Source organism: Aythya ferina, assembly GCF_964211825.1.
Source record: "Aythya ferina genome assembly, chromosome: 19".
In the NCBI taxonomy this organism is placed as follows: domain Eukaryota; kingdom Metazoa; phylum Chordata; class Aves; order Anseriformes; family Anatidae; genus Aythya; species Aythya ferina.
This window is the reverse complement of record NC_140309.1, coordinates 4,810,049-4,836,287: the sequence shown is the minus strand read 5'-3', so window position 1 is coordinate 4,836,287 and position 26,239 is coordinate 4,810,049. Positions and strand designations below refer to the sequence as shown.

At 45.6% G+C, this 26,239-nt stretch overlaps 1 protein-coding gene across 1 annotated transcript in view; it reads right to left on the bottom strand.

Moving 5' to 3' along the window:
* MYBBP1A (MYB binding protein 1a) overlaps positions 1 to 26,239 on the bottom strand; it is a 59,712-nt gene that overhangs the window by 27,919 nt on the left and 5,554 nt on the right. Inside the window, exons 9-23 of the mRNA XM_084493578.1 lie at positions 24,215 to 24,504; positions 23,170 to 23,277; positions 22,457 to 22,582; positions 21,537 to 21,743; positions 20,753 to 20,861; positions 20,261 to 20,348; positions 19,029 to 19,180; positions 18,255 to 18,338; positions 17,419 to 17,559; positions 16,491 to 16,655; positions 15,537 to 15,694; positions 14,582 to 14,716; positions 13,216 to 13,324; positions 11,100 to 11,231; positions 9,165 to 9,233 (exon numbers count right to left, since the gene is read on the bottom strand). Of these exons, the coding sequence (XP_084349704.1) occupies positions 9,165 to 9,233; positions 11,100 to 11,231; positions 13,216 to 13,324; positions 14,582 to 14,716; positions 15,537 to 15,694; positions 16,491 to 16,655; positions 17,419 to 17,559; positions 18,255 to 18,338; positions 19,029 to 19,180; positions 20,261 to 20,348; positions 20,753 to 20,861; positions 21,537 to 21,743; positions 22,457 to 22,582; positions 23,170 to 23,277; positions 24,215 to 24,504 (2,073 nt within the window). The remainder of the gene's footprint in view (positions 1 to 9,164; positions 9,234 to 11,099; positions 11,232 to 13,215; positions 13,325 to 14,581; positions 14,717 to 15,536; positions 15,695 to 16,490; positions 16,656 to 17,418; positions 17,560 to 18,254; positions 18,339 to 19,028; positions 19,181 to 20,260; positions 20,349 to 20,752; positions 20,862 to 21,536; positions 21,744 to 22,456; positions 22,583 to 23,169; positions 23,278 to 24,214; positions 24,505 to 26,239) is intronic.

Below are 26,239 nucleotides of genomic sequence, written 5' to 3'. Positions count from 1 at the left end.
ACGCTTGCTATTATTTCCAAACCATTATCCAGCAGCCCGCTGTGAACACAGCACCAAACGCTACCCAAAACTTCCAGCCTGACATTTAGAAAATATTTTGCCACATGAATACAGCTCAAGCCCATACGATGGTCACCGGCTCATCACAACCACAGGTGTTTCCTCCCCTTCTGCCTGTGCTGTTATTAAATACACAGCAACAAGCCTGCCTCCAAGCACAGCTCTCCATACGCTCCGTACCTGCTCACGGAGCTGCCGACGGGGCTGCGTTTGCCAGGCTGAGCAGAGCACACTTGGGAGGTTCGCTCTCAGTGCACATCTCTTTAAAAACTATCAACTCCCCATGTGGCAGATGGCAAGTTTAATTTACTAGGCTAGGAAATTACTCTGCCATGGAAAATCACTGCAATGTGGGATGTATCTAACTCAGCAAGTCCATCCAAGACACAGGGCTGTTAATGCTACCCATTGATCCCAACCTTGCATAGCTCTGGCCAGCAGCTGTCTCCAGTACCAGCTAAAGCCTATGTGACCTTCTGATTTTCTTATTTCTTCCCAGCAACACACTGGATGTGTGCTTCCTCTGATATTTTGGATGTGCTACATGGTCATCGGCACAATTAGCTGAACAGCAGTGAGCAGAATGAGCAGTCTGCATCCTCAGAATCAGAACGAAGAGGCAAGGAAGAGCTTTTGTGTGTTTGTGCTGTGCTCGGAGTGGTGGAATTTAAAGACTGGGACACCTACGAGGGCAGCTTCCCTGTGCCAGCCTGGCATCACTATGGATGTGCATGTGGGTAGTGCAGACATCTGCCTGATAGACACCTTTTTTTTTGCAAAATACAGAGGAGCCATTAAAATGCACCAAGAAATACAGGAGAAACCCTCATCTGAAGACAAAAAATGAGCAAATGTGAGCAGTCAGCAGCACGCACGATGTTCCAAAGAGACCCTGCAAGGCCCAGCGACAGGGGCCTGTCCGAATGAAACACAACATGAGCACACAACGTGCTCAGCACAAGTACAAGCAGAAACTCATGCCATGGGATTTCAAGCACTCAGCCTAAATGCAGTCAGGAGGACCTGAAAAATTTAAACAGCTCTTTTTAAATTTTCAACCATCTCATACAAGCGAGAGGAAAGCGAGAAACATGGCTTAAAGCAATCACTGGAGAAGGCCACATTTTACTATCGCATCAGACACCTTTCCAAAGAACAGCAGAGACTATTTATGGATGCTGTCAACATCTTCAGATCCTCTAAAATAAAACAGTTTCTTTTTGAGCTCTCCCAATGCAAGAGGCTCTCAAAAATGAAAGCTGGGATACAATAATCCATGTCCACAACCATCTGAAAGGTCTAGGAATTAAAAATCTTGGTACAAAAAATGTAGAGCACTGGCCCTGACCCAGCAAAGCACTTAAGCATCCAAGTGTTCCCCCTTCAGCTTCAGAGGGCCAGTTTACATACCTAGAGTTACAAGATGTCACAGGGCTGTGCTGGCTTGGGACCAGATAGCTCAAAAATGTGCAAGAGACCACCCCTGGTTCAGCTTTACCTTGCAGCACTCAGGATCTCCTTGACCATCTCCTTACAGAAAACAAAAACAGGAACAGGAGCAGGACGCTCGCTGGAGCCAAAGCGTGTCAGTCTGACACACATTTTCCAGCTGCAAATGGCTTCTCTTGTAAGAAGGGTCACTAAAAAAAGGGCATATAGTGGACAGAGGAAGACAGCAGCCACTGTGACAATGCATGGCACAAAGAAATCTGCACTGCCTGCAGGTAATTCACCCTCCTGAAGCTCTGCTCACCTCGATGCGACCCTGGGACGAGTCCTCCCCCTAGTGACACCTCTGCGAAGGACAGAGGCACCACATGTCCTACCTCTGCGAGGCGACAGGGGATGCTTTGAAGGGCTGGTACTGGCACCAGCAGTCCAGCTCTCCCTTCGGATGGAAAGGGGCAGAGCTGAACTGGTGCTGGTGCTCATCTGGGGAGGTTTCTTTTGCTTCGTGATTAACAACAGCTAATGCAAAATATTCCGTAACAAGTCCTTCCCGATACCACCTGCTGGAAACTATCTGCGAGGATGCAGGCGACGCATGGTGCATGAACGTAGTGATCTGTTCATTTATCACAGCACGAGGAGGAACTCTCCCACACATACACACAGAGGGGTGCTGGCTCCTGACGCTTTGCAGTGCCTTTACTGCTTTTGCAGTATTCAAGTTTAATTACTTTTTAACTTAGATACTTACACAGAACATAAACCGCTCAGAACGATAACTGTCAACCAGCCAAGACCTCTTTGGCAGGACTTCGGGATCATGTTTTAGTCTTCTGGTGATGGCAGCTCTGGCACAGAATTGCTTCAGTTCTGTAAAAGTATGTCTATATATGTTTGATCCCTTTGGGGAGACTGCCAAAGTACCGAGATTAATTAGCAACTTACCCAAAATACACTCTCTATTAGATCTTAAAGGGTTCCTTGTCACAGAATGCTTTATAAAAACACATTTTGAAATATTAATGAATCTATATGACAAAAGATGACATTTTGAACTCCGTCTCAGTGCCCATTCTCATCTCCACACTAAGTAAAATGACTTTTATTAGTTTCATGACAGCTCTGCACTTACATCAGCTTTGCAGAGCTGTAGCCAAATCATGGAAAAGAAACACACTTGATGGACAAATAGAGCATCGTTATGCTCCCAGCTACTGCGACGTCCTCAATCAATATAGCTTTGAAAGTAAATAACATGACAGGGATGCATTCAAACAGATGTGTGACTACGCTGCAGAAATAACTACAAAGGCTCTTAGTAATTGTGTTGAAATGTACAGTTGTAGTGCCTTTCCCAAGGGAGCAGAACAAGGGACAGATACCAATTCATTTGCCTAAACCCTGGCAAAACATTACAGACTGGAAGCGGTCTGTGTCTGCCAGTGAAACCAGGACAAGGACAACAACTTACTCCTGGTAGCAGTGGATGGTTCGTTTACTAGTCTTTCCCAAACTGGTTGTGACCATAAATTAAATTTCTATCAGAACTCAAAGCCAAAAGAGGTGGGGCCTGTGTTGAGCCACTTACCCTTATGAGGCCTTTGCACAACAGCTGATACACAAAGCCATTAAACTTAATTAAACCCAACAATGGAGGAGTCAACCCTTAAAAGAAGGCTTCCCTACAGAGGTTACCACCGGTGAGATATCTCCAACCATGTGCCCAAGGCAAAAGCTCTTCTATTTCAACCTGCTTGCAGGGCAGCAGGGCGTAGTGCATGTCCTTGCTCAGTGCTCAGTGCTGTACTCAATGAACCACGATGCAGAGAATCCCCCAGTGCACCAGCTACCTGCGGCAGAAAAGCAAGAAGGCTCCACAGAGAGGCTGTCAAGGAGCCTAAAACATCTCTACAGAAGTCCTAATGATGACATTTTGCAGCAGTGCCTCGTGTTGAGAACACCAGCTCAGAAAAATCACACTTGGTTCTGAGCAAAATTGTAATCCCCTGAGGAGAGAAGGAACCGTCCTACCTCTGTGGGTGCTAAATGCTCTGTTGGGAGCAGTGCTTCCCACAGCACTGTGCTGCTGGCCAACAAGCAGAGTTTCTCAGGGAAAAGCATGCTTGTTCCAGCCTTCCAGAGGCTGTGCTTCAGCCAGTTCAGAGCTGGCACCTGGAGTGTGTGCTTGCCTGCAGAAACCGGCACCAGCAGTAAGCCTGGGAACTTTGGGGCAACCAGGCACACATTGCCCTGCTTCCTCTGCCTCCCAGACTAACAGAGTGAGGTGACAGCTAAGCAAGAAGCAGCAGAGCACCAGCACATCCAGTCCCCTGGCAGTCCCAGCCTGTATGAGCATGGGTGGGGGGCACTGCGTAAGAACCTCACCGTAATTAACAGTGCGCCACCAAGGGCTTGGCGCTGCGAGAGCCTCACTGGGACAGCCCGAGACCGCATAGTTACAGAACTGGATGTTACTGTGGTTCTGCTCAGCGTACTGATGCTGCTAAAAATAAACCAGGAAGACATTCCTCACCTAAGGCTCAGGAGGGTTCTGGTATGCAGCTGAGTCATGCACCAATCATTAAAATAAACACTTCTCAATTTCTGGTTCACGCTCCATCAGCACAAGCCAAAAACACAAGCCTTTTGTGCATATCGAAAAAGCAACACTGCGCCCGCTGAAACAAGGCACAAGGAAGCAATCTGAAGGTCAAGGTCTTCTGGAAACAATTGCAGTAACAAGAAAAAAAAAAAAAGAGAAATTAAGAAAGGAGGAAGTAAGAAAAAGATCACACGCACTTTTTTTTCCCCAAACAGAATTGGAGAGAACATGTTCAGTGCTTGTGGAAGACATCAGACAGCAGCATCCTTAGCCAACAGAGCAGCACAAGCCTCCCCCGCCTTGTAGCACCACACTCGTTTTGCTTGGCTAATTGTAATGCTCTGCACTGCCAACAGATCACCTGTGCCAGAAGCTCGGTGAAGTTATTAGCACCAGATCAACGCAAAGGTGTATCACATGAGCTCAACTTTTGATGATTTGTCATTTTCCCACCCTGGTCTTATCATGTAGAATATATCTCAGCTGTCATTCGTGTCCAAGTTACACAGAGGGCATGTGTATACGCAGGTATGCTTACAGGTCAGGGATTCTAGAAATGTGAGCTACACTTTAACCAGATGATGCTTACACTTGAGTAAGAGAAAGCTATCAACCTTCTTACACGTACAAAAAGACTGTGATGTGTACACCGGTACCATTGTCCTGCCACTGAAGGCATCTCTGCTACCCAAGTATAAGGCCATACGTAATTAGTGTGACCGATTTTCAACACCTCTGTCTGTAGAACTGAATCCAACAAGCTGGACTAGGCTGGACTAGGCTAGCCAAAAATGTTATAATTTTCTTTCTTCATTACTTTAACTTGAAGCATTCTTTTCACATGCTCAAGATCCTCTTGAAAAGCTTCACAGTAACTGCTTACGCTCTAGTGATTTCATACAATTTCTAGTCACTTTTTCCTACAGTAGACAACAGTGCATGAACACACCATGGATGTGCAGCCTTATTCTAAGAAAACAGTGCAGCTTTCTAAGTTACATGTTGGTTTCACTTAACCACGGGAAAACAAACATCGACACAACTTCAGGAAAAAGATCCTGGCTGCTATTGTAGTGTTAAAAGGAAAAAAAAAGAAAAACACAGCAAAACCCACAAGATCGCTCAGTTAAGTAAATGAAAGACATCCAAACATCAGTGCGTTCATTTTTCTAAAGCCTGAAGCATTTTAGCTTGCACACAGGCACCTTTGGGACAGCAGTCTTTCTTCTTTAGCTCCACACTTAAAGATATGCAGAATTCTGGATAAATAAGCCAGGCAACCCATAACACTGAGCGTTCAGAGCCCCAGCTCCCAGAGCCCGTGCACTGAGCTGGCAGAATACGATCTGTCGTGTCCTGCAGTCGGTGTGGTCTCACAAAAGGTGAGGCCTGGCCCAGATGCATGAACTGCCTGAAACCAGCTGATTTTGCAGATCCGCTGTCACACGTTTCCTTCTTGTGTCTTTCTGACGTATGGGTTCAAACAGCGACCAGGGGAATTCAGGGTGGGACGAAATCCTCCTTCCCAGGTCAAGCACCCACTGCCCTTCCTTCTCCCACCCACAAGTGACCCCGATGTCTCCAGCTCTTTTCTTTTCCAGGGCATTTGCTATGTGAGTGTCTCCTGCAGGCAGCCCTGCTCTGGGAGTAACCCCACAGGATCAGAGCTTGGCTACAGGTACGAGCTGCAGTTTCAAGCTCAGTCTCAAAATTCACTGTTCCAGTTTAAAACTCGTTACACGGGCTGAGCTCACTGCTCAGTCTGCTTACCCAGCCCCTGAGAGCAAGGTTTAAAACTGCCCTCAGAGCTCTCAGCCCTCTGAGTGCTCTGTTTCATCTTACAAATTACTTCGCTGTGGAGGTGAAAAACCTTCCTGCTGCTTTAGGCACGTAGGAACAGCAACAAAAGAAAAAAAGATGATGATTTAAGTCACACAATCTAAAATGTTTCTTTTAAAGCTTCATTTTTACGCTTTGCAATTGATACACCTGCCTTTGGATATCTCCAAGGGAGCTGTCTCTTCAGCAGTCACCCAGACCAAAGCCACACTATCGGATGGCTACAAGCACCTCAATCCTAATGGACACAAGGCTACGAAAAAAGGTTCAATGTTCTCCGGGTTTTAGAGGTGAGCACCTGAGGGAGACAGGATGCACAGAAAGGCTGCAGCAAAGCCAAGAGCCGGTTGCCCAAGTCACCAGTTTCATCCAGCCCTGAACACGACCAGCAAATTGCCCGAACTTAAAATTCACACAGCACAAGGGGAAAAAAAAAAAGGGATGTAGAAAGGGGAGAGGTAAGTTTTTACTCAAAGCATTTTCACAATGATCTTCCAATGTTTGACAGCACAAATACCAGGGCAGCAGGCAGGCAGCGGGGTCCCCAGGGTCAGGACAACTGGCTGGGGCTGCAGAGGCCACGCTGCTCCTCCCCAGGCCAGCACCAGCTGAGCACCATGTGAACGGCTCCAGCATCTCCTAGAGGAACCTCTCTGCTACAGCAGCCCAGCGGCTGAGCTCAGCAGAGCCACAGCAGCCCACAACAGAGGGCACAGGGAACAACATTGCACCTACAGGTTGGATTTGCTGTTTCTAGAGAAGAGCCCGGTGGTCCAGGCCTTGCCACACACTGTACAGCTTGCTGAGGAAATCACCTCTACCAGGCCAGGACCACCACTCAGGGATCACGTTTTACTTGACACTACAAGCCCCAACAAGAGCAGAGGCCCCTGCAGTAAGAGCTGGACATGCCTGCCAGCCACCACAGCACTTTTAAGCCCCTTAAAAAACTCAGGGGCTGATGTGGCTGAGAGGAGGGACAGAAAAGCCCTCTGGCCCCATTCTGCTGTCACAGACTCCCCATTTTTCAGAGTGAGGGGAAGGGATGCCCTCCATCCCATCCACCCCAAGAACCACCTTTACTTTTGCTCAAAGCTACCTACAAACCCAACCTGAAAGCTGCTACCCATGTGGGAAGGGCCTCCCCCAGGCCAGGCGAGTGTGGGCAGCAGCCCTGCTGGGCCAGAGCCCAGGGGTTCATTACCAACCCACCTTCCTAATGAACCAGGGCTCATTACCAACCCACCTTCCTAATGAACCAGGGTTCGTTACCTCCACCTCCCCATGCAGAGCACAAGTCCCAACCCAGCCCAGCCCTGAGGACTTCCTGCCAAGGGGATTTGCAGAGCTAAGAAGTCAAACCCACAGTGGGATTAGCTGTTCATACAGATAGAGCAAGCACAGCCAGAACGATCAGCACTAATAACAGGAGCGTTAGAAAGGGAATTATGCCTCATATCTCTGGCACTGTGTTAGTGCAATGCTCAGAGGTCAATATTCAGAGGCTGAAGATGGAAAACTACCCCCCTTACCTTTGGAGCACTGGGGCTTGTCAAAGTCAGGCTGTCAGGAGCCATTGGGTGTCTTATTTAAGACTCTGAGATGGGACAGCCCTTTTGGTAGCTGAGCCCCTCCGCCTCACCCCCCCAGAGGCTGCGGAGGCTCCAGGGAAGTTATGCCCCTGCTTTGCTCCTGACATCACTTTGCCACGTGCACTCATCTGGCTTTGTCCCCATCGGACACCACCAAAGCACTGAGAATTGAAAACATGTATTAAGAATCAGTGGAAATATTTTATCTGAAAACCTGTCAAATCGGACATTTGATGAGGGGAAGCCAGAATTCCTGAAAAGGAAACAGTTTGCAGAAAAGTAAAGCTGCAACTCCAAAAGCTTTACATAGCTTATTCTCCACATTGCCTTTGTTTAAACAGCAGCACATCCACGTTCTCCATCCACACTCCCACACACAGCACGCTGCACGTCCTCCCCTTCCCCTCCCACCCACAGATAAACTGGCTCTGGAAACAAAGCTTGTGCAGATAACCATGGAAGCTCTGAAAAAAGGACAATGCTGTTCCCTGTAGGGAAGTGAAGATACCCACGTAAATGAAGTTGTCTGCTTGGGATATTGTTCTGGTCTCTTGAGGATAGGATCAAGTACATACCTTATAATTAATTTGTTTGTCATTTGTGTAACACATCCTTATTCCTACCCACTGAGATTACTCATAGCTTAATTTTCTCTCTTTTTTTTTTTCTTTTTTTTTTTTTTCCTTTTTTTTGTTGTTGTTGTTGTTTTGTTTAAATCACAGCCATTCCTATTAGGTAAAACAGCCTGAAATTCAATTTTCACAGACAATGTAAAGCAGCCCTAAAGGAAACTCACACCTAGATCCCTCCGCTTTCCTTCCAGTGATCAGAAACAATAAAACAGCTATTTATGAAACAGAAAGGTCGATCTAGGATGCACTTCTGCAAGGGACAAATGCACATTACAGCTAGGGGGTGGGAAAGTTTGAGACACAATGCTACTGGCCTAAAGGGGTTTTGGTTATTAACTGTGTGGAAGACACCCCCACTGCAGCGCAGTGAAAATCCAGACAGGAATCATTCCCTGGTCATGCAACAGTGAGCTGTGCAGTCACCCTGCAACGTTTTATTGATAAGGCTCCACTAATTTCGTGTTAGTCAGGCACATGCAATCAACCATCAAAAATCAGATCTATAGCACAGGTGGTTTCAAACTAGACACAGAAGCACGTGGCCTAGGAAATGCAGGGCAGCTGGCAAGGCACGGAGGAAGACTCAAGAAGCTAACTTGGGGCTAGTGTTCGGAGGCAAGGATTACGACATGCTGCATTAACACAGAGGAACATCTTACCAACAAGAAAGTAATCAAGGAATAAGTGACTGAAGGCAACATTACAGCAATCAGGCTTCAGCCCTGGAAGCTGCAGGCAGTTTTTAAAGGAGATGCTACCAAAGAGCCTCCATGACTGTGAATACATAAGCTGTTTCCACAACTTTAGTCACACACCTCAAGTAGCAAGGCAGTATTTGCAAAAGCTCTCCCCCCAGGAAGCCCAATTCTCAAAATTGGGCAGCCCTAAAGGCAGCAATAAGCATATTAAGCGTCATCAGAACTGCCGTGATTAAGCGACTTTGCTGATTGACTGTTTAATACAGCCTTGTTTGTTTGCTTTCTTTCTTACCTGCTGATGTTGCCTGGCTCCCGCTGTGATAGACTTGACGAGAGTGTCTACTAATGGCTTACACATGATCTGTAACAAAGAAAGACCCGGTCTCTTATTAGTGGTTTGCTGACAGAAAGGTTTGTTTTTCACGCAAAATGGTCTATATTTTACACAGCTTTTTGAGCAAGAAGAAAATGCTGCAAGGAAAGTGTCCAGAGACCAGCAACAGCTTATTTGAAAATTAGCAGCTTCGCTCACACCAGCCTGGGTGAAATCTTGGTCACAACAAAATCAGCAGCAAAACTCAGAGCTTGGAAAAATCTGGCAAAGATTTCACCTCCTGTGTTCTGCCTGCTTCTTGATTTAAGCCTGTATCTGCCTGGCACTTTATGGAGGCAGTTCACTTCATGCACAGGAACAGTCCCAGAGCAGAGGAGAACATGCTGAGTTAAAGTATCAGAGCTTGGGGACAGGTCTGATCCCATGAGCAACAGGGACCAGAACTAACTCCCAATAGGAAAGCCTCTGTAGAGAGGTTATCTTAAAGTTGCACCCTGCAACAATTCTTCATCGAAACAACATTTCCAGAGTAGGGGTTACTGTCAGCAAAGACTGCTGAATCTCTTTTCTGGCATAATCCAACAATTTCTAGGCTTCTATACAAAATCCTGCCAACTTTATGGGGAGAAAGAATCCAGGCACAAGAAATGAGAAAGCAGGTGGATTGCAAACACCTAACTGGCAGACCTCCCGTGCTGTCTATCAGGCACTCAGAGGTCTGGCCCTAACAAAACATGGATAGCAATTTGCTGCAAAGTTCACTGAGGTCTTGTGTAGATGGTTATTTCAACCACACCACCTAAAATGGCTTCTTTTGGGAGGTAGGAAGACCACTAAAGGAACAGACAGCTCTAGCAAGTGGGTAAAACCCAGCTTTAGAAAGGCCAGCAGCTACATAAATCACTACTTTTGTTTTATAAAAGGGATGAGCTTAAAGACTTAAAAAGGCATTTCTGCAAGGAACAGTCATTTGGAATCCACAGGCTCTAAAAGAAACCTGCAGATCTTTTTAAGCTTGCTCTCCAAGTGCACAGCACGTAACTCTCCTCTTCCCCTCATTTCACTGTCTCACATAGGTGGTGCCATGGGATGGTGTCCTAAGAAATGTGGTATGCAAAAGAGCTTTTTCCTTAATGGATTCCCTCCTTCTCTGGAAGTATGGAGCGTCTTCCCCTGTTACACAAACCTGTGTCTCCTCCCACCCTCCCTTCAGACATCAGTTCTAAAAAGTTGAAGATCCTTGAGAAAGGGTTTCTGGCTGCTGTCTCTATCTCTTCCTCTGACGTAAAAATTGCTGAAGAACCTTATGGCATCCAGACCCACGGATGGTTTCATAAAAACTGGCTGTCCTTATAGTGGAGAGCAGCTCTAAGCATGGGTGAAGTCTGCAGGAAATGCCTCAAAGATTGTGGACACTGACACTGTCTGAAGATCCAGTTTGCAGATTGGACTCCAATTAGATTCTACATCCTACAGCCTTCTTGGAAAAAAAAATGAGAAGCGGAGCATGCAGTCAGAGCGAAGTTGACCAGAAGCTGCATTAGCTGTTTAAACAACCTGGCCCCTCCTGCCTTTGTGCAAGCATTGTTCATCCACGTTATCTCAAATACTGGTAAGGAATTAGAGCTTCTTAGGGCATCCTTTACAGAGCAGCCCTCTATCCATCTACATTCTCCATGCTCTATCCCAATCCAAACCACAAAGGAGATCCTCGCCTTCTGCAGCACTGCTATCAAAACATGCAGTGTTACGAGTTTAAGAAGGTGAAAATCTGAGGAAACCATGCAGCAGTTTTAAAAGCCCACAAAAAAAAAAGGGAAAGTTTCTCTCCCTACTTTCAGCAGGCTTACAGCTGTGTTTTGGAGCCACCAGCAGCCAGGCAGCAACACTTACTGGGAAGCGGGTGAAGAGATCGAGAAACATGGAGCTGGTAAGGGCGCTGTTGCGTTTAGTCAGGAACTGCGTCAGTGCCTCCTGGTACACTGCAGTCACTCTCTCCACATCCAAGCAGCCAGTGCTCAAAACCTATGGGGAAAAAGCAAAAGAAAAAAATTTCCCCTAAAACACAAGAATCAATCATTGCTAAATGAAGCAATTTATTTCTACCAGTGCACAGATTTTTCCAGTAGCTAGATATTCTTGGGTAGTTTATATGATACAGGCATATGAGCTAGCACATAGAACCAAGACAAAACAACAAAGCAGGTCCCAAATGTGCTCTCCTAAGTTCCCATAGCAGAACGATCGTGTTAGTGAAGCGCTGCAGAGAAGCCCTCATGCTGATCAGGGACCCAGCAGTCCCAGAGATGTGTAAATGCTCTAATATCCCCCTCTGGTGGGGAACAAGAAACCCAAACACACAACTGAGACCTGCAGAGGCCATGTGGATCTGAACAGCACAGGGCTGAACAAAGGGTGCAGCACCACATCCTGACCTTCCTGACTGCACTCATCTTGCCAGGGAAACACAGCTCTCTAGAGCAGGAAGAATTAAGGCCCAGGTGACCAAAGCTGGGATCTTCACAACAGCAGATGGGTGTTTTGCAAGCTTCTGCCCAAGGAATTTTTCCACAGCCATACAACAAATTAAAGCCATGTTAATGCTGTGCCCTGTTCTCAGGTCAAACTCCTACTGCTACTGCAACTGAGCACAAGCTAGACTGAAGATGTGAGGGTCTTAAGTGCCTATGCTTAGCACTTACTTGATGTACCTACCTGTAGGGGAAAAAATTGATCCCTTCCTACGCAAATGTTTACTACAAAAAAAAAAATACTCTGTAGTGACAGGTTTTTCTATAAATTTGGGTCTGTTCTAGTTTCATCTTGTGGCTTACTGAAAAGCTCCAGAACACGCTCACAAAGAACTGCTCACTGGAAACAAACCTCATTTGTCTCTGGTTCCCTCCTACAAAACCTTTTAAGACTCAACACAGCACCAGCAGCAGCACCCAAACTGGACTGTGTCGCTTCCCGAAAACCACCAACTCCCTTCAGCTGCCGGCTGTGGTCTCAGACCAGAGCCCCGTTCCCACAATAACAGCCTTTGCTCTGAAGCTGCAGAAGGATGCAGCACGTCTCACCCAACACGCGTGGTGTTTATATTCTCCAAACATCTCCTCCTTTGTTTCTCTTTCCAGGAAGGCCCAGCACAGAACAAGAGCTGCTTGGATTAGCACTCCTGGTCTCTCGCTAAGCCTTAAAAACACTCACTATCTTTTCAGCTGCTAATAATATCTCAGTGTTTGTAATTTCCAGGCCCTCCTCGGTCACGAGGAAGCCCTGTTTATTTTCCTCCCCCTTGAAATGTCAGCAGGATTAAGGCACTAAGCCCTGCACATAGTTTAAGAGGTTCAGAGGCAAGTACAGCCTAGCTGGAGAAACCCTGCTCCCTGGTTTCTAGTGGAAGGGACTGCACCGAGCTGCCCAACACACAGGGGCACCAAATTCAGAGAGCTGTGAATTCAGCAGAGACAGCAGGTGACAGGGAAATACAGCAAGGCTCCCCAGGTGATACGCTCACAAAGCAGAACCAGATGAAGACCCTCCATGCAAACAGCTGCCACTGAGATCAGGGCTGCTCCTCTCTCTCTTCACTCTGAGATTACTCAGTCCAAAACTCAGAGAGGAGTTCACCCTCATCCACCACTGCCCCGTGTACCCCTGCTCCTCAGCGCCCTCCCAGAAAACACACAGACTGCAAAGAGCTTAATGCAAAGAACAGCAAATAAGTCAGGAGGGCAGCGCAAATACACATGAGGATAAAGTAACCTGGATCTGCTGTGTACCAGCAGCCCCTGCTGGCTATGGGCAAGCAGGCACTGCAAACACCGAGGGTGAGGCAGAAGGGAAGGGGAATGCGACAGTTTATGGCATGGAAAAGAAATCATGGAGATGGCTATCCGCAGACAGAGGAAACAGGGAGATGGGATAGGCAATGCCCACTCAGCAGAACAGGGTAATGCAAGTTCACTGGCAAAAACACTGCTGTGACAGCAGCCTGCTGTCTTACCTGACAAGCCTGTGGGATGGCGTTCTTCTGCTTCTTTGGCGCAGAGACAGGAGCTGGAGACTTGTCAGACACACTGCCTTTCAACACTTTGAGCAGGTACAAGGAGGCACTAAGAAACAAAAAGGGGGAGAACAGAGCAGTTACCACAGTACCGCTGCAAATCCACCTGAGGGCAGAGGCCAGGGGATGCGGGCAGCCTGTTCCCTCCCGAGAGAGGTTAAAGAGCCTGAGAGGGTCCCTTTCTGCAACCTAACCCACTCTTGCAGATTTAAAGACAAATCTCAGGAGGCTGCATCCTTTCACTGGCTGTCACTGCAGTCACACACATCTTCACTACCAGCCTCATTTCCTCAAGCACTTGCTACCAGTTTTGACTAGCACAGTTTCAGAATTCCTGCATTTGCCCACGATTTGAGAGCCTGCAGAGCCCAGCCAGTGCTGCAGCCCTCCCAGCCTGGGCTGCTGCGTGCCTGCAGAACTCAAGTAAATCACCTGAGAGAGCCTGCAGACAGCCTGCTACTTTTGAGAAGTGTCATCTTAACTGAACATGCACACAGCAGCTCCACTGGCACTGCCAGAAGGTGTCAGGGAGCCGTGTGGCACACGGAGCCAGCCCTGCACTGCCAGGAATTGCCATGGGTCCTGCGCAACCATGGGCTAGGGGTGCTGCAGGGCCAGCACTGCCCAACGGCACTGGGTTGACCATGCAGCATGTGCCCACTAAATAAAATTATCTTGAGAAATCCCAGATGGAGTCTGAAAGTCTCCCTGAATCTGCCTGCAAGCCACAAGAGAGCCTGCCGGTAAATGGCACTTCTGTTTGTATCAGGGAACAGCAAGATTACACGTTTCCTAGTAGATTCACATGTGGCTTATCCTAATTCACCTGTAGGCAGTGGCAAAGGAATGAACACTTGTACAGACAAGAGCCACAGTCACTGCTGTTTGCACTGAGCCACCACGGAGACAGGAAACCCCAGGATTTACAGAATGATCATTGCAGATGGACCATAAATTACACTCATCCCTGCACTGAATCACACACAATTCATTACTCTCTGATGAAGCCTCCTGGGAGCATTTTCCATCACTATTAGCAAAGCTGTATGAGACAACTGCTGTATCACAGAGCCCCTAGAAGATCATCACCAAAAAACGGACATCTCTGTTTCAAAATGCTTCACACTGTCAGGATGTGTCCTCATGTAAACTAGTCCTCATGTAAACAGACACAGGCAGCCAGCCTTCATGGAGCCTCTCACTTTTGTGAACTGTTTAACCAGCAACATTATGCCTGCTTACAGACCAGCCACAGTCACAACCCTGCCCGCAGCACTGACTAGAGAAGCTCCTTCTTAACACTTACCTGAAATAATAGAGAGCCACTGAGGAATCAGTGTGCTTGCAGGCTTTTTTCACAAGCCTCTCCACAAAGGCATGCAAATCATCTTGCAGGGCTTCCACTTTCTTGCAGTACTGCTTAGCTCGGCACAGTGAGTTCCTGAAAGAGCATTGAGAACAAACTCAAAGCCATTACCAACAGAAAGAGCTCTGGAGAACACAACTATGAACCCTTATCACTGGGCTTAGTGCAACACATACACAGACACGGTGCTAGCTCTGGGCAGCAAAAGAAGCAGTCTTTGCTGGGGCAACAACTGCTCTTCACCTCAAGCAACTTACTCAGGTGGCAAAGTCAACTCTCCTCCAAAGCTCCCACAAAGTGAAGCTGGCTGCCTCAAACTCTGCTACTGCAGAACTGCTTCTTAGCAGCAGGTAGAAAGCAGCACTGAAAGCACCTCAGAGCAGTGCTGAGGATGGCAGGGAGTGGTGCACAGAGGCCACACCACACACCGTGCATTATGCCTCCATCTAGCTTGTATCCTGCTTTATTTGTGGCAATGAGCAGCGAGAATTTGCACTTTGCCTGTCTTAATAATAATTTGTTGTGAGTTTTATTCCAGCCACAACAGGAACTCTGTAAGTGTGGGCAGTTGTCACGAAGTCTGACTCAGAGGTCAGAGGCCCATGGAGATATTCAGCAATGTGGTACTGTGCCTGCAGCACCAACTGTTTGTTCTGTAGGTCTGACACTTGACTCTTTAAGTCCCTTAGACTAGAAAACCCAGATCCTGATTGCTATCCTGCAGGTTATAGCTAAGCACTGTCTATGTGTGTATGTGCAGTAATCTAATTCTCCATCATCTATAAGCACAGCTATTGACTCCAGTGTTAAAAAGACTCATTTCTAGGATTCAGTCAACACTACTGGTGCCTATCAAAAGCCCTCACCAATTAGCTGGAGGATTACGGACACTTACGTGAAGATAAGAGCTGTTTTCTGCAGGAAATCAACCTCCTGCTTGTCCGAGTCTGAGCTCATGCACTGTTCTATCACCTGAAGCAGAGGCTCGATGATGTCAAACACCAGGGGGTTCTCTGGTTGCTTACTGAGGAACACTTCAATCAGATCCAGCACCTGCAAACGTAAAGTTACTGAGCTGAGAACTAATGCAGACAGGGAAACATGATGGATCTACCCAGCACAGCTCCTTCAGAACAGAGCAAGGTACAGGGAAGGGGTTTGAAGAAAACTGTACTTGCAGCTGAGATCAGTGTACCTTCTGCTATCACCTGTAATGCCACAGCATGAGACCATAGAGATTTGAAGTTTGAAACTGAAGATTAAAAGCTGCTGGTTGACTTCAGCCTATTTTTTGCAGTGACATCATTTAAAAAAGCAGTGTCACTGACACCCAGCCAGACCTGCAGCCACTGCAACTTGGCACAGATCCCTGTTAACTCCACTGACGGATAGCTCTTACCCCCACAAGTCCCCTTTGACCTGCAGACACCGCATTACCATAAAATCATCCTCTTATTGCCCAGCATTGAAATAAAACTGCAGTGAAGCCAATGGTCACTACACTAATCAGCCTTCCTCCTAGCTACCCTGACACCAGACATTTGGATGCGTGAGCAGCTGCAGCTGTCCCTGGATGCCCCAACACCCTGGACAGCCCATGCTGACACCAGGTGGCCTCAGGTCAGTATTACAGACACAAATAACCAGGGGGTGTTAACCACAACCCGCCGGAGTTAATGAGCCTAACAAGACAAGAAAAGCTTAGGCTGCAAGGTTACAGGAGAGATTTTGTGTGTTTGTTCACACTAAGGCACATCATAACTAACGTTAAGTAGCTCGTGGCTTGCAGTAGGCTACAGCCAGCACGCTAGTTCACCAAAGCTCTTTGCATCAGACACAGATCTCATACCTTGATCTTGAAATCTCTCCGCAGGATCTTCTCTTTCCGAATCCTGTCTCTCTCATCCTTCTTTGCCTGGATCCGTTTCTGCTGCTCCGCAAAGAGGGCCGAGATGTTCTTGTCCAGGGCCATCATAGCCTCATCATCCAGATCTTCATCACTCTCATCTTCTCCCTTTTGTTTTTCAGAATGCAAAAGCCACATGTCACTCCATGGACTTCAAAAACAGCTCCCAGCCCTCCCCTGCCTGGGACTGCCCTGACTCTGCAGGGAGAGGAGAACCATGGCCACTTCAGGGCAAATTCACAGTGGGGATGTTGCTACCTCCGGACCCAGAACAGCAACATGGAGAAGGAAAACAGATGCTTAGACCACTGAGAAACATAGTTCGTATTTCCTGTTAGGTAATCCTGGCTGCACTGTACCAACACTTAGAGCTAGAGGACTGGGAGAGGAAAGAGGCCTGGGGTTTGGACACTAGCTCCCTCTGCGCTGTTTTTCCTTCAATAAAGTGGTTAATATGCTGCTATGTTCATAAACTTTATAGGAATCATTAAGCCACACTCCAGCACTGCTACAAGGAGGCTCCAGAGTGGCCCACTGGGATCACACTCCTCCTCACAGGCTAGCCAACACAGACACCACATAGCAGTATCTCAGTGCTTTAGTTCACATCAATCTTCTTTACTGCAGGCAGGAAAACAAGTTATCAGGCTAGACTAGGCAAGCAATAGCACTCAAGGCACACTAACAATAAATAAAAGAAAAAGTGACTTATTGGCAGAGCTTTCTTTGACGATCCTGACCTCCTGCATCAAATGCCATACAAAGATGATTGCCAGGGTTATCACCACATAGGCTCAGATAAGATGCAGGGATTCAATAATCTTTCACTGCCCCAAACCTCCTGGTATCAAAGTAGACACTCAAAACATACCAATACATTCTGTGCTTTGAGAACATTCATCAGCTGACTGCGAAAATCTTCATCAACTTCTTCATCTTTTTCCTCGTCTCCGCTGTCATTCTCTTCCTCAGTGTCATCTTCATCTGAGGAGTCCTCACTTTCTTCATCATCCTGAGGAAGAAAAGTTCATCTCCTGACCTATCCGTTCTTCAAGCCCTACTTCATTCCTGATTCCCAGGTGTGTAACTTCAGAAATAAAAGCTCAAGTCTCCCCTCACCCCGTTATCTTGTCTACAGCCCTCAGATTGAGGTAAGGACACCTCAACTAACAACAGAGATAACAGGTCTTCACAGGAGCTAAAAGCAGAGCGTAATACAGGCTTCTCTGTCACATTAAACAAGTTTTAAAGAGAAGATTCCAAGGAAGAAATGAATTAACAGCCCCCATCTGACTTTCCGTTCTGCTAATGCCTGTAATGCTTTGTGACTCGGATCTCTGTAGTTCTTAGAATCCGAGATCTCAAATTCAGGTTACTGTGCATCGCAGCAATGATTCAATGTGTGCCTGCCAACGAGAGGCCTGTGCTAAGGTCAGGATGCAGTTGTTTGTTCTCAGGAAGCCTCACCTATTCAGACAGCCATACCTACAACAGCGTTTTCCTTCAAGCCCGAGAGACTAATAAATTTGTACTTCCAGCAAACCATTTCTGTGTTGCACATTTAAAATAAATCCTAATAGAACAACAGCTATTTCATTCAAGACAGAGAAATGCAGTTACATCTATTACCACAGATCAGCAGAAACATTATTTTTAAATGGCAAAGGTCTGCAAAGTATTTGGCACAGGCAATGGCCCAACACTTACCGTGTCCTGAGCAGACTTTTTGTCTGATTCTTCCATCACAACAACAGCACTTTCTTCATCCTGATCTTGGTATGGATCAAGAACCTGCAGAAAATAGGAATTGTTTTTCTTGTTTTCCGTACTTTGTTTTGGTGCCTTTGTGTGTACAACAGACATGAATTTCAGCACAGCCAGAGAGCTGGATGATGATGTAGTAAGTAAGGGCATTCAACTTTCTGGCTTGTAATATCATGTTTGTTCATACATTAAGTTCTTTCTATAAGTAACAAAAACTGTGGAGAAAATTGAAGATGTTGGAGACAGATCAAACATTTTCATTTGTTACAAATTAAGTATTAGGTTCATCCTATAATATACTTGACAGCTGATCCCTGCAATCTATAATACCCTCTCAGTAGACACTGCTTTACTCAGTGATGTGACCAATGCAGATTTTCAGTGCCAGTTATTTTTAGCACCTCTACACTTAGCCTTTCTAGAAATAAAGAAAAAGTTACCATTGATACTCACATATAAAACCTAACAGCTATATAAAATGTCCCAGGAATTTCCTTGGGCTAAAACTACTAACGAATACAGCCTAAAACTAGCACATCTCAGGCTCCCACAAAGAAACTGTCTGCAAGCTGCTTTTATAATTCAGCAGCACACATTATGACAGACATCTTCTAAATTGAGGAGGCTTTTATTTAATCCCAAAATAGAGACACACTTCTATATCTGTTAGGGACAAGACAGGCAAACGGTACAATGCCCTACTAATGTCTCACTTACATCCAAGATCAGCTGCAGGCCCTTCTTGGTCAGATTAGGACAAATGCGTCCAAACACGCTCTTGGAGATCCGACGTATGAGCAGGCTGGGCTGGGCAAGGAGGGAGAGGAGGATTTCCACAATCACCTCAACCCATCCTGGCTCTGTGTTCTCTGCAAAGGAACAAACAAACAATGACAGGTAGGGGCAAAACCACTGCACTGGCACAGTGAGAAGAGGCTGCAGATAAATTCACAAAGGGAAAAAAAAAAAAGACAGCCCTTGCAGATACTATTTGAACTACTCATTCAACAACACAGACCAGAAATAATTGAGTGTGAAAGTAAAGACTGTTGCTGTATTGGAAAGGCTGCTAACCATGGGGAGAAACACACCTGAAATTGTCTTTAGGCCACTGCAAAGCCTCACCAAGTAACAAACTTATTGTTCATTTAATCATTAGTTAGATTACCAGTTCTTCAAGTCATGGGACACCTACTTGGCCACATTAAAGCAATCAGCAGTTAGACAGCAAAAGCACATGATTTTTATAGTGTTTCCAATGAAATCAGGAGTCACAGTAGCCCATGAAAAGTGCTGAGTTTTAAGAGTGGCCCCTCAGTCTGAGAGTTCAGGACCATTAGTCTGAAAGTTTGGGAATCCTCATCTACATACAACCAAGTCACCCAAAATTATAGCTTTTGTTTTCCAGATTTACATAGGGATTTAAGGAGACAATAAGACCGTAGTTAGAGAGGAAGTCATAAGAACAAGACAGGTTCTTTCCTGCTCAAGTCCCAACCTATCTCCACAGGCCCAAAATGAGAGCAGGCTAAAGCAGCAAACAGGCTGTATCTACACACAGGACACATTTAGATGGCCCAGAACTTGAGCTCTGAAAGCAGCAAGTTTCAGGCCTGCTGGCTGCATTCAGCAAGCTCTCAGGCAGCACAGAACAAGGACTTAACAGGACTGAACTCCCTTGGATGCTACTCAAGTGAACCATAGCCAGCCCTGAAGCCCACCTATTCTGTAAGGGGCACCCAGAAACACCACCAGATAATGATGTGGATGGCAAACGGGCAAGAAATTTAGAAAGACATGGGAAAAGAACAACGGAGACTCTCCTGGGGACAACTGCATTAAGCCAGAAATGATGGAGTCAGAGTGCTTCACTAATGCAGAACCACGATTTCTGTCTTTGACAGAGCATTAACAATCCCACCCCATTTCTTTCTGCAGAAAGGACTCACCGGTCTTTTTCTTCTTAGGTTCCTTGCTGAATGCCCTCTCCGTGCAGTTCAGAAGGTCACTCAGAAGATCCATTGTCTCAGATGGGTTCTGTTCAATTACATACAGACAGTAAGCACCCTCTCTGTGAATTCCCCACTAACAACAGCAGCACAAGTCATATATCCCCAATATAAGAATCTCACTAAATAGGTACAGATATTAAAATCAGCTGCTAAACCCCTTTGCAGAAGAAAATATGAAACTAAGTAGAAATTACTCCACTCAGCAGCAAATCAAGGGCAAAAACAATGCTCAGACCAAACTTTGCCCCTGTAAGTTGATGTCTACAGTCAGTGTAAGAACCAGAGTTTATAAGCTGCCAATTGCCCGTTTTTAGTAGCCAGAGGCTGTGAAAGATTGGATCTCTGAACAAAAACATCTGCAGCTGGGTGTTCAGAATACCCAGCTGTCAACATATTTTACACCATTCAAATATGCTTCAGAGATCTTACCTTGAAAAGGTGAATGGCCATTAAAAGCAGAAATTGCTGAAAAGCAAAGATTTTGGCACTATCTGCTTTATTTTCCTTCTTCTGCAGGTTCTTCACAGACTGAAGTGTTCTGAAGAAAGAAATCTTTTTGAGTCTTTCACAATTACCACAGCAAATCCTCTCCTATGATCAGACTAAAATCATGACCAAATCTTCAGTACCATCTTCTGTACTCAGCATTTTATTTACAGATATTGGACATATGTACAGTATACCCAACAAATTAACCCAACAATAGCATCTCAACCTCTGTATGGCTTAAAAAAACCTCTGCACTTGGGCACAGGCTACATTCCTAATACTACAGCCAAGGCATAGTAGACTTTTATAGGAAATAAAGCTCAGAAAAGAGCACCAGAAACAGTCACTGGGAAGTTAGAACAGGCATTATTAGGACAAAAGCTTAGCAGAGTTGCTAACATGCTTGGGAGAAAGACTAGAAGTGAAAATAGAGAAGGGCACAGCCACCTACACACACTTAACACACTGGTGGAACAAAAAGGAATTGGGTGATGAGAAATGGGAAGGCATCCTGCTACCCAGTGCCTGGTGCAGGATACTCAAAGGAAAGAAACAAAACTGCCACTGCCTGTGAAATGGTTCAAATGGTTCTGCTACAGCAGCCAGAACAACAGGAGGACAAAAGAATACAGCCAAAAGTTTTTACCAGCCCTGAGACTAAGACTAGGGCTTTTTTACCTTCCTCATCCCAGCAACCCAGAACCCAGCTTCCCGAGTCTCTCACCTCTCCCAGGCATCTCTCTGATCCTTGGTAAAAGGCTTCACAGCTTTGACATACTTCTCACTGGAGAGCAGCTCGTTGGCATACTCAACAAGGAGAAAGATCCACAGCTTCCCATCGGCAGTCACACCATGGACGTGCTTCTCCCTCAAGGCTGCAGCCTCTGCTGTATCCCCCAAAACGCTCAAAGTGTTTAAAGTCTGAAGCAACCTGCAAAGAAAAACAGTCAGCATGTTATCAGCAGAGTAACAAGATGACCTTCTCCATACTCCCCTAAACAATGCCCAAGGCAGAGCACTCATCTCAGAATTCTGGTCACAGCCCAGATTCACAGGGCATAGGTTCAACCCATACATGTATCCAAGCACAGGGATGTATAGCTCGTTGTCTCAGTGCCCCCAAGGACACCATACACTGTCTATTATTCTTGTCCTCAGCTGTTTCCCATTCTATGTCCCATCTATTTTGCCTCTACTGAGGTTACAGCACCAGCCTTGGCAAGTACCTAAGAGTGTCTGTTGTTATAGGTCTGTTTTAGTCTCATGCATAGCGGACAGAAAGCCAACAACAACCTGTGTAACCCCTCAACCTCTCTATAGTCCTTTCTCTTCTAGCTTGCAACAGAGACAACAGAAAACATGTGAGAAAAAGCATTCTGAGCTCAACTCTACATTTACCTGATCATCACGCACATACTCGACAAGTTTGCCATGCAAAAACGTTTTTACTGAAAAAAATGTTTAGGATTTTCAAGAAATCTGTCTAGGATCTCCTTAAGAAAAGCCATTCCCTGGTCCTAGAGTCAAACAGAAACACTCCAGTTCCAGCTCACAGGCCCAAACCTCTTGCTGTGCCATTTGCAGGGTGATTTTATTCTCGGGAAAGAAGAGAAATTTCCAAGCAAATGCAAGCAAAACCCTTACCCAAAGAAGTAGTTTGCTGCCAGTGAGTGAGCCTGTTCATCTAGGGGCTCTGATAAAAGGGCATTTGTTTCCGGTATTTGGGAAGTCTTTTTCTTAGTCTCAAAGAAAGCATGGAAGAAGCAAAACCTAGAGTAGACAAAATGAGAAAAAAAATTAACTGCCAGTTTGGTCATAACAGAGCAAAACCAACCCATGTGTGCAAAACTAAATAGAACACAACACTACATATTTACCAAATTTTTTTCAAGGACCTCCAAGCCATGAAAAATACCACTATCTACATTAAAACCTTTTCCTCAAGGTATGTGGGGTAAAAAGAGAGAAGGATGCTCATGACTTCACAAAAGTGTCAACACTTGAGGCCGCACAATACAATACTCGGACTGTCACGACTGGGTCATATCCTTCAAGGCTTTCAAAGTGAAAGATAAATACCAGTGACATCCTCAAACAGCCTAGGTAAGCAGGAATTTAAAATTTACTGAAAATGTACAGGACCAAGTTGATCATAAGGGTATAAATGAGAAGAGTTTGTGCAAGTTTGCAGAATGTATTTTAAAAACAGAACCCAGTCTCCTAAATGACTAATGTTACGGAATATTTCCATGTCAATTTGCCCAGTGCCATGGGAATTGCTCAGCTGGAATACTGCTGTAGGGCTAACCAGAATTGTTGCAAGCACATGTGGCATTAAGCCTTTAAATCGTTCTCACCTGGAAATGTCCATGACAAGGTCCTCTTCTTTCTTCACTGGACTTTCAATGATGCTCATAAGCCGGTGGATGATCCACTTCCTCAATCGAGCAATCTTATGTTGTGTTCTTTCAGTAAAGAAGCAAACACAATCAGCAGTATGAACGCTACACTGAAGTAAACACAAACCTCACAATCTGCTGCAGCAAGAGGTGGCTTTCAGTGTTAGTGTTGCTTTCTTCAGTAAGAAAGCAACAGGTAAGTAAGAAGAGATACAATCTTCCCAATTTTGCTTTACACTATGCAAAAGACAACATGCCACTAAGGAACTACACAGTTCACTGATGACACTTCAGGAATTGCATTAGTCCATCTCTGACCTCACTCTATGGACATGTAACACACACACATGGTGTTTTAATAGCTTATGTCTTCTTTGGAAGAGCTCCCTGCCCAGGTAACCCATTATCCACAGCACCAAGCTGGGATATTCAGTGAGTAGCTGTGCCAAAGTGGAGGACAGAGCTGCCTCTTGGGAAGCTTTCCTAGCTGGAAATTGTGACAAATATCTATGAAGGACCTAAATATTTACAGGAGACTTGAGACACTAAGTGGGTGCTTTGCTGCAGGCCAAGAAGCTGAGAGCACTCAAGGCAGTTAAATATTCAAACTCAGATAAAAGGAATATGCAATTCCTACGAAGACCTGAGAGTCTGTAGTGAAAAAGGAAGCCACTGGAGACTTTTGCCTGTTCCCAAAACAGTTGCTGGGGCTAGAAAAGCAAGAGAAAAGGCTTCTCTGGCCATCCAGTCTGTTTTGATCAGGGAACAGATTTCTAGCTGGTTCTCACTGCGTTTGCTCCTACATAACTTAATTTTGTCCCAGCAAAAGAGTCAGATGTTGGGCCTAAACCTTCTGGGACAGAGGAAACGGAACAGGAAACAATTGTCAGCTCATGGCAAGGGAGCCAGCAAACTCTGGCTGTCCGACCCTGACTTCACACAGGTAGCTACTCCAACCACAAACAGAAAGGAAAAAAAGAAGGTGCATCACCAACATACTCACTTGTTTACATTTTCTGGGTTCTGCTTCTGACGACTAGTTGAGAAATCTAAACAACAGCTCAAGTCTGGCCTGAGGAACATGTCTTTGAGCCAGTCAATGTATTTCTGCAACGCCACTGGCTGCAGGTGTCTGACTACCCTCCAAATGCTGGGCACCACTGGATAGCCTTGATTCGTGAGAGTAGAGAAGCCGATCATTACTGCTAGCTGCCTCTCTGGATCATCACAGCTGTTCAGAAATGCATCTACGTATGCTTCCATCTCTGGAGCAAATTTAAATCGGTCTGGAAGCTGAAAAAAAGAGTCAAATGAGTAGGTTAAGAACCTTACACTGAGTCTGAGTATCTTTATGAGCATAAACCACTGTCCAGATTTGACTGCCATAAGGAAATTAAAGTCACGTGCCTGAATATTTGTCATACAATTAGGCGGGATCAGAAAAGTCACCTATTTCACCTTCTGGTCTTCCTCACGTAAGAGGAACCACTGTAAGCAACCACACAATCCTGGCACGTACCTCAACCCTTCAATTTGGGCTTTCCCAACGAGTCAAGCTTGAGCAGGCTGGACCACGTGCTGGCCAGTGCAGCGAAGCTCTTAGGCTGATTCTTTTTATGGGGATGAGCTCAGGATGTTACTCACACCATCTGCCTCACACCTTCCCTTGATTCAGAAATTCCCCCACATTATTTCTGGTCTCCTCTAGCAGCCCTGGAGCCTGCTGACCTACAGTGCACAGAACAAATCCCACCTTCTCTCCCTGGTGTCTCTGAAGTGTTGAGGCATTCTGAAAGGAGGAGGAGTTGACATGTTTAACCCTAAAAACATGTCCTGAAGTGTTGCTCTTTTGTGCTAAGGCCTATCCTAAGTGCTGTCACTGGTCTGCAAGGTGTGCAGCTGGCAGACTCTTGGCCCTTGGAACATTGTCCAACAGCATGCAGACCAGGACACATCTCACCTCACCACACATCTCATTTCATCGCGTCTTTTCACAGCCTACAGTGTTCATTCCCACTCATTTGTTCTGAAAAAGCAGAACTTTAACTGGTGAAACCTCTAAGAGGGCAGGCTGTGGCTTCACTCCAAAAAATGAAACTTTTGTAAATCAATAAAACAGCTTATCTGGTATCACCATGTCATAAGCAAAATAGCAACCTAGCAGGAACAGGAACGGTAATGAATGTGTAGGGAATGATGGTCTTAAAATAAAGAGTTTATAGATTTCCAGTTAACTACAAATCCATCCAACCATAAAATAAATCCTCCAGCAAGCCATTTCACACAAAACACAACTTCACAAGGTCCTGTATTTAAAACTCCATACATGTGTATGAAAGCTGGGAGAAAAACTCCGGAAGATTCTGCCATAAACAGGCTAGTAACTCACAACGGGGGATTCATCAATCATTTCCCAACAAAAGCAAATCAAGTACATTTGCTTGCTTGTTTAAACAAAAAAATAGATCCAGTAAGATAACTGTCAGTCAATATCAGACTCAAGCTTTGTCTAGTTTCATCTCCAAGAACAACCTGAATCCCCTAAGAAAGTATAAGATTATAGCATTTGCTTTCCAAAAACAACCTGTATCAAGGAAGAAAACAAAACTAAATAAAATCAACAGCAAAGAAAATCAAACTAAGACCTTTTCTACTTCTTCATCAACAATACTAGGCTTTTCTTTTGTGAGACAGACATTACGTTCAGTGATTTGCACACTTCAGACAGGAATTAAATTAGCAAATCTTTTGATGCACATGGAAGAACACAGCCTAGTTCACTGTGGAACACAAAAAGAAGCAAGATACAGGAAAACAAGCAAGCCAGTGGATAAACCCTGGCAAAAGTAACTTCATATCCAGGGGCACCATGATAATCATTATTTTCAGAGCAAAAGTGCACATCCATTTCTGCTTTGGTACTAGAATTGAAAGACTACAAAGTCCTGTCCCTCCCAAGAGAAGACAATGATTTTGGGGCCTACATCAGAATATTTAGGACTAGGACATCATGAAAAGACAAGCCAAA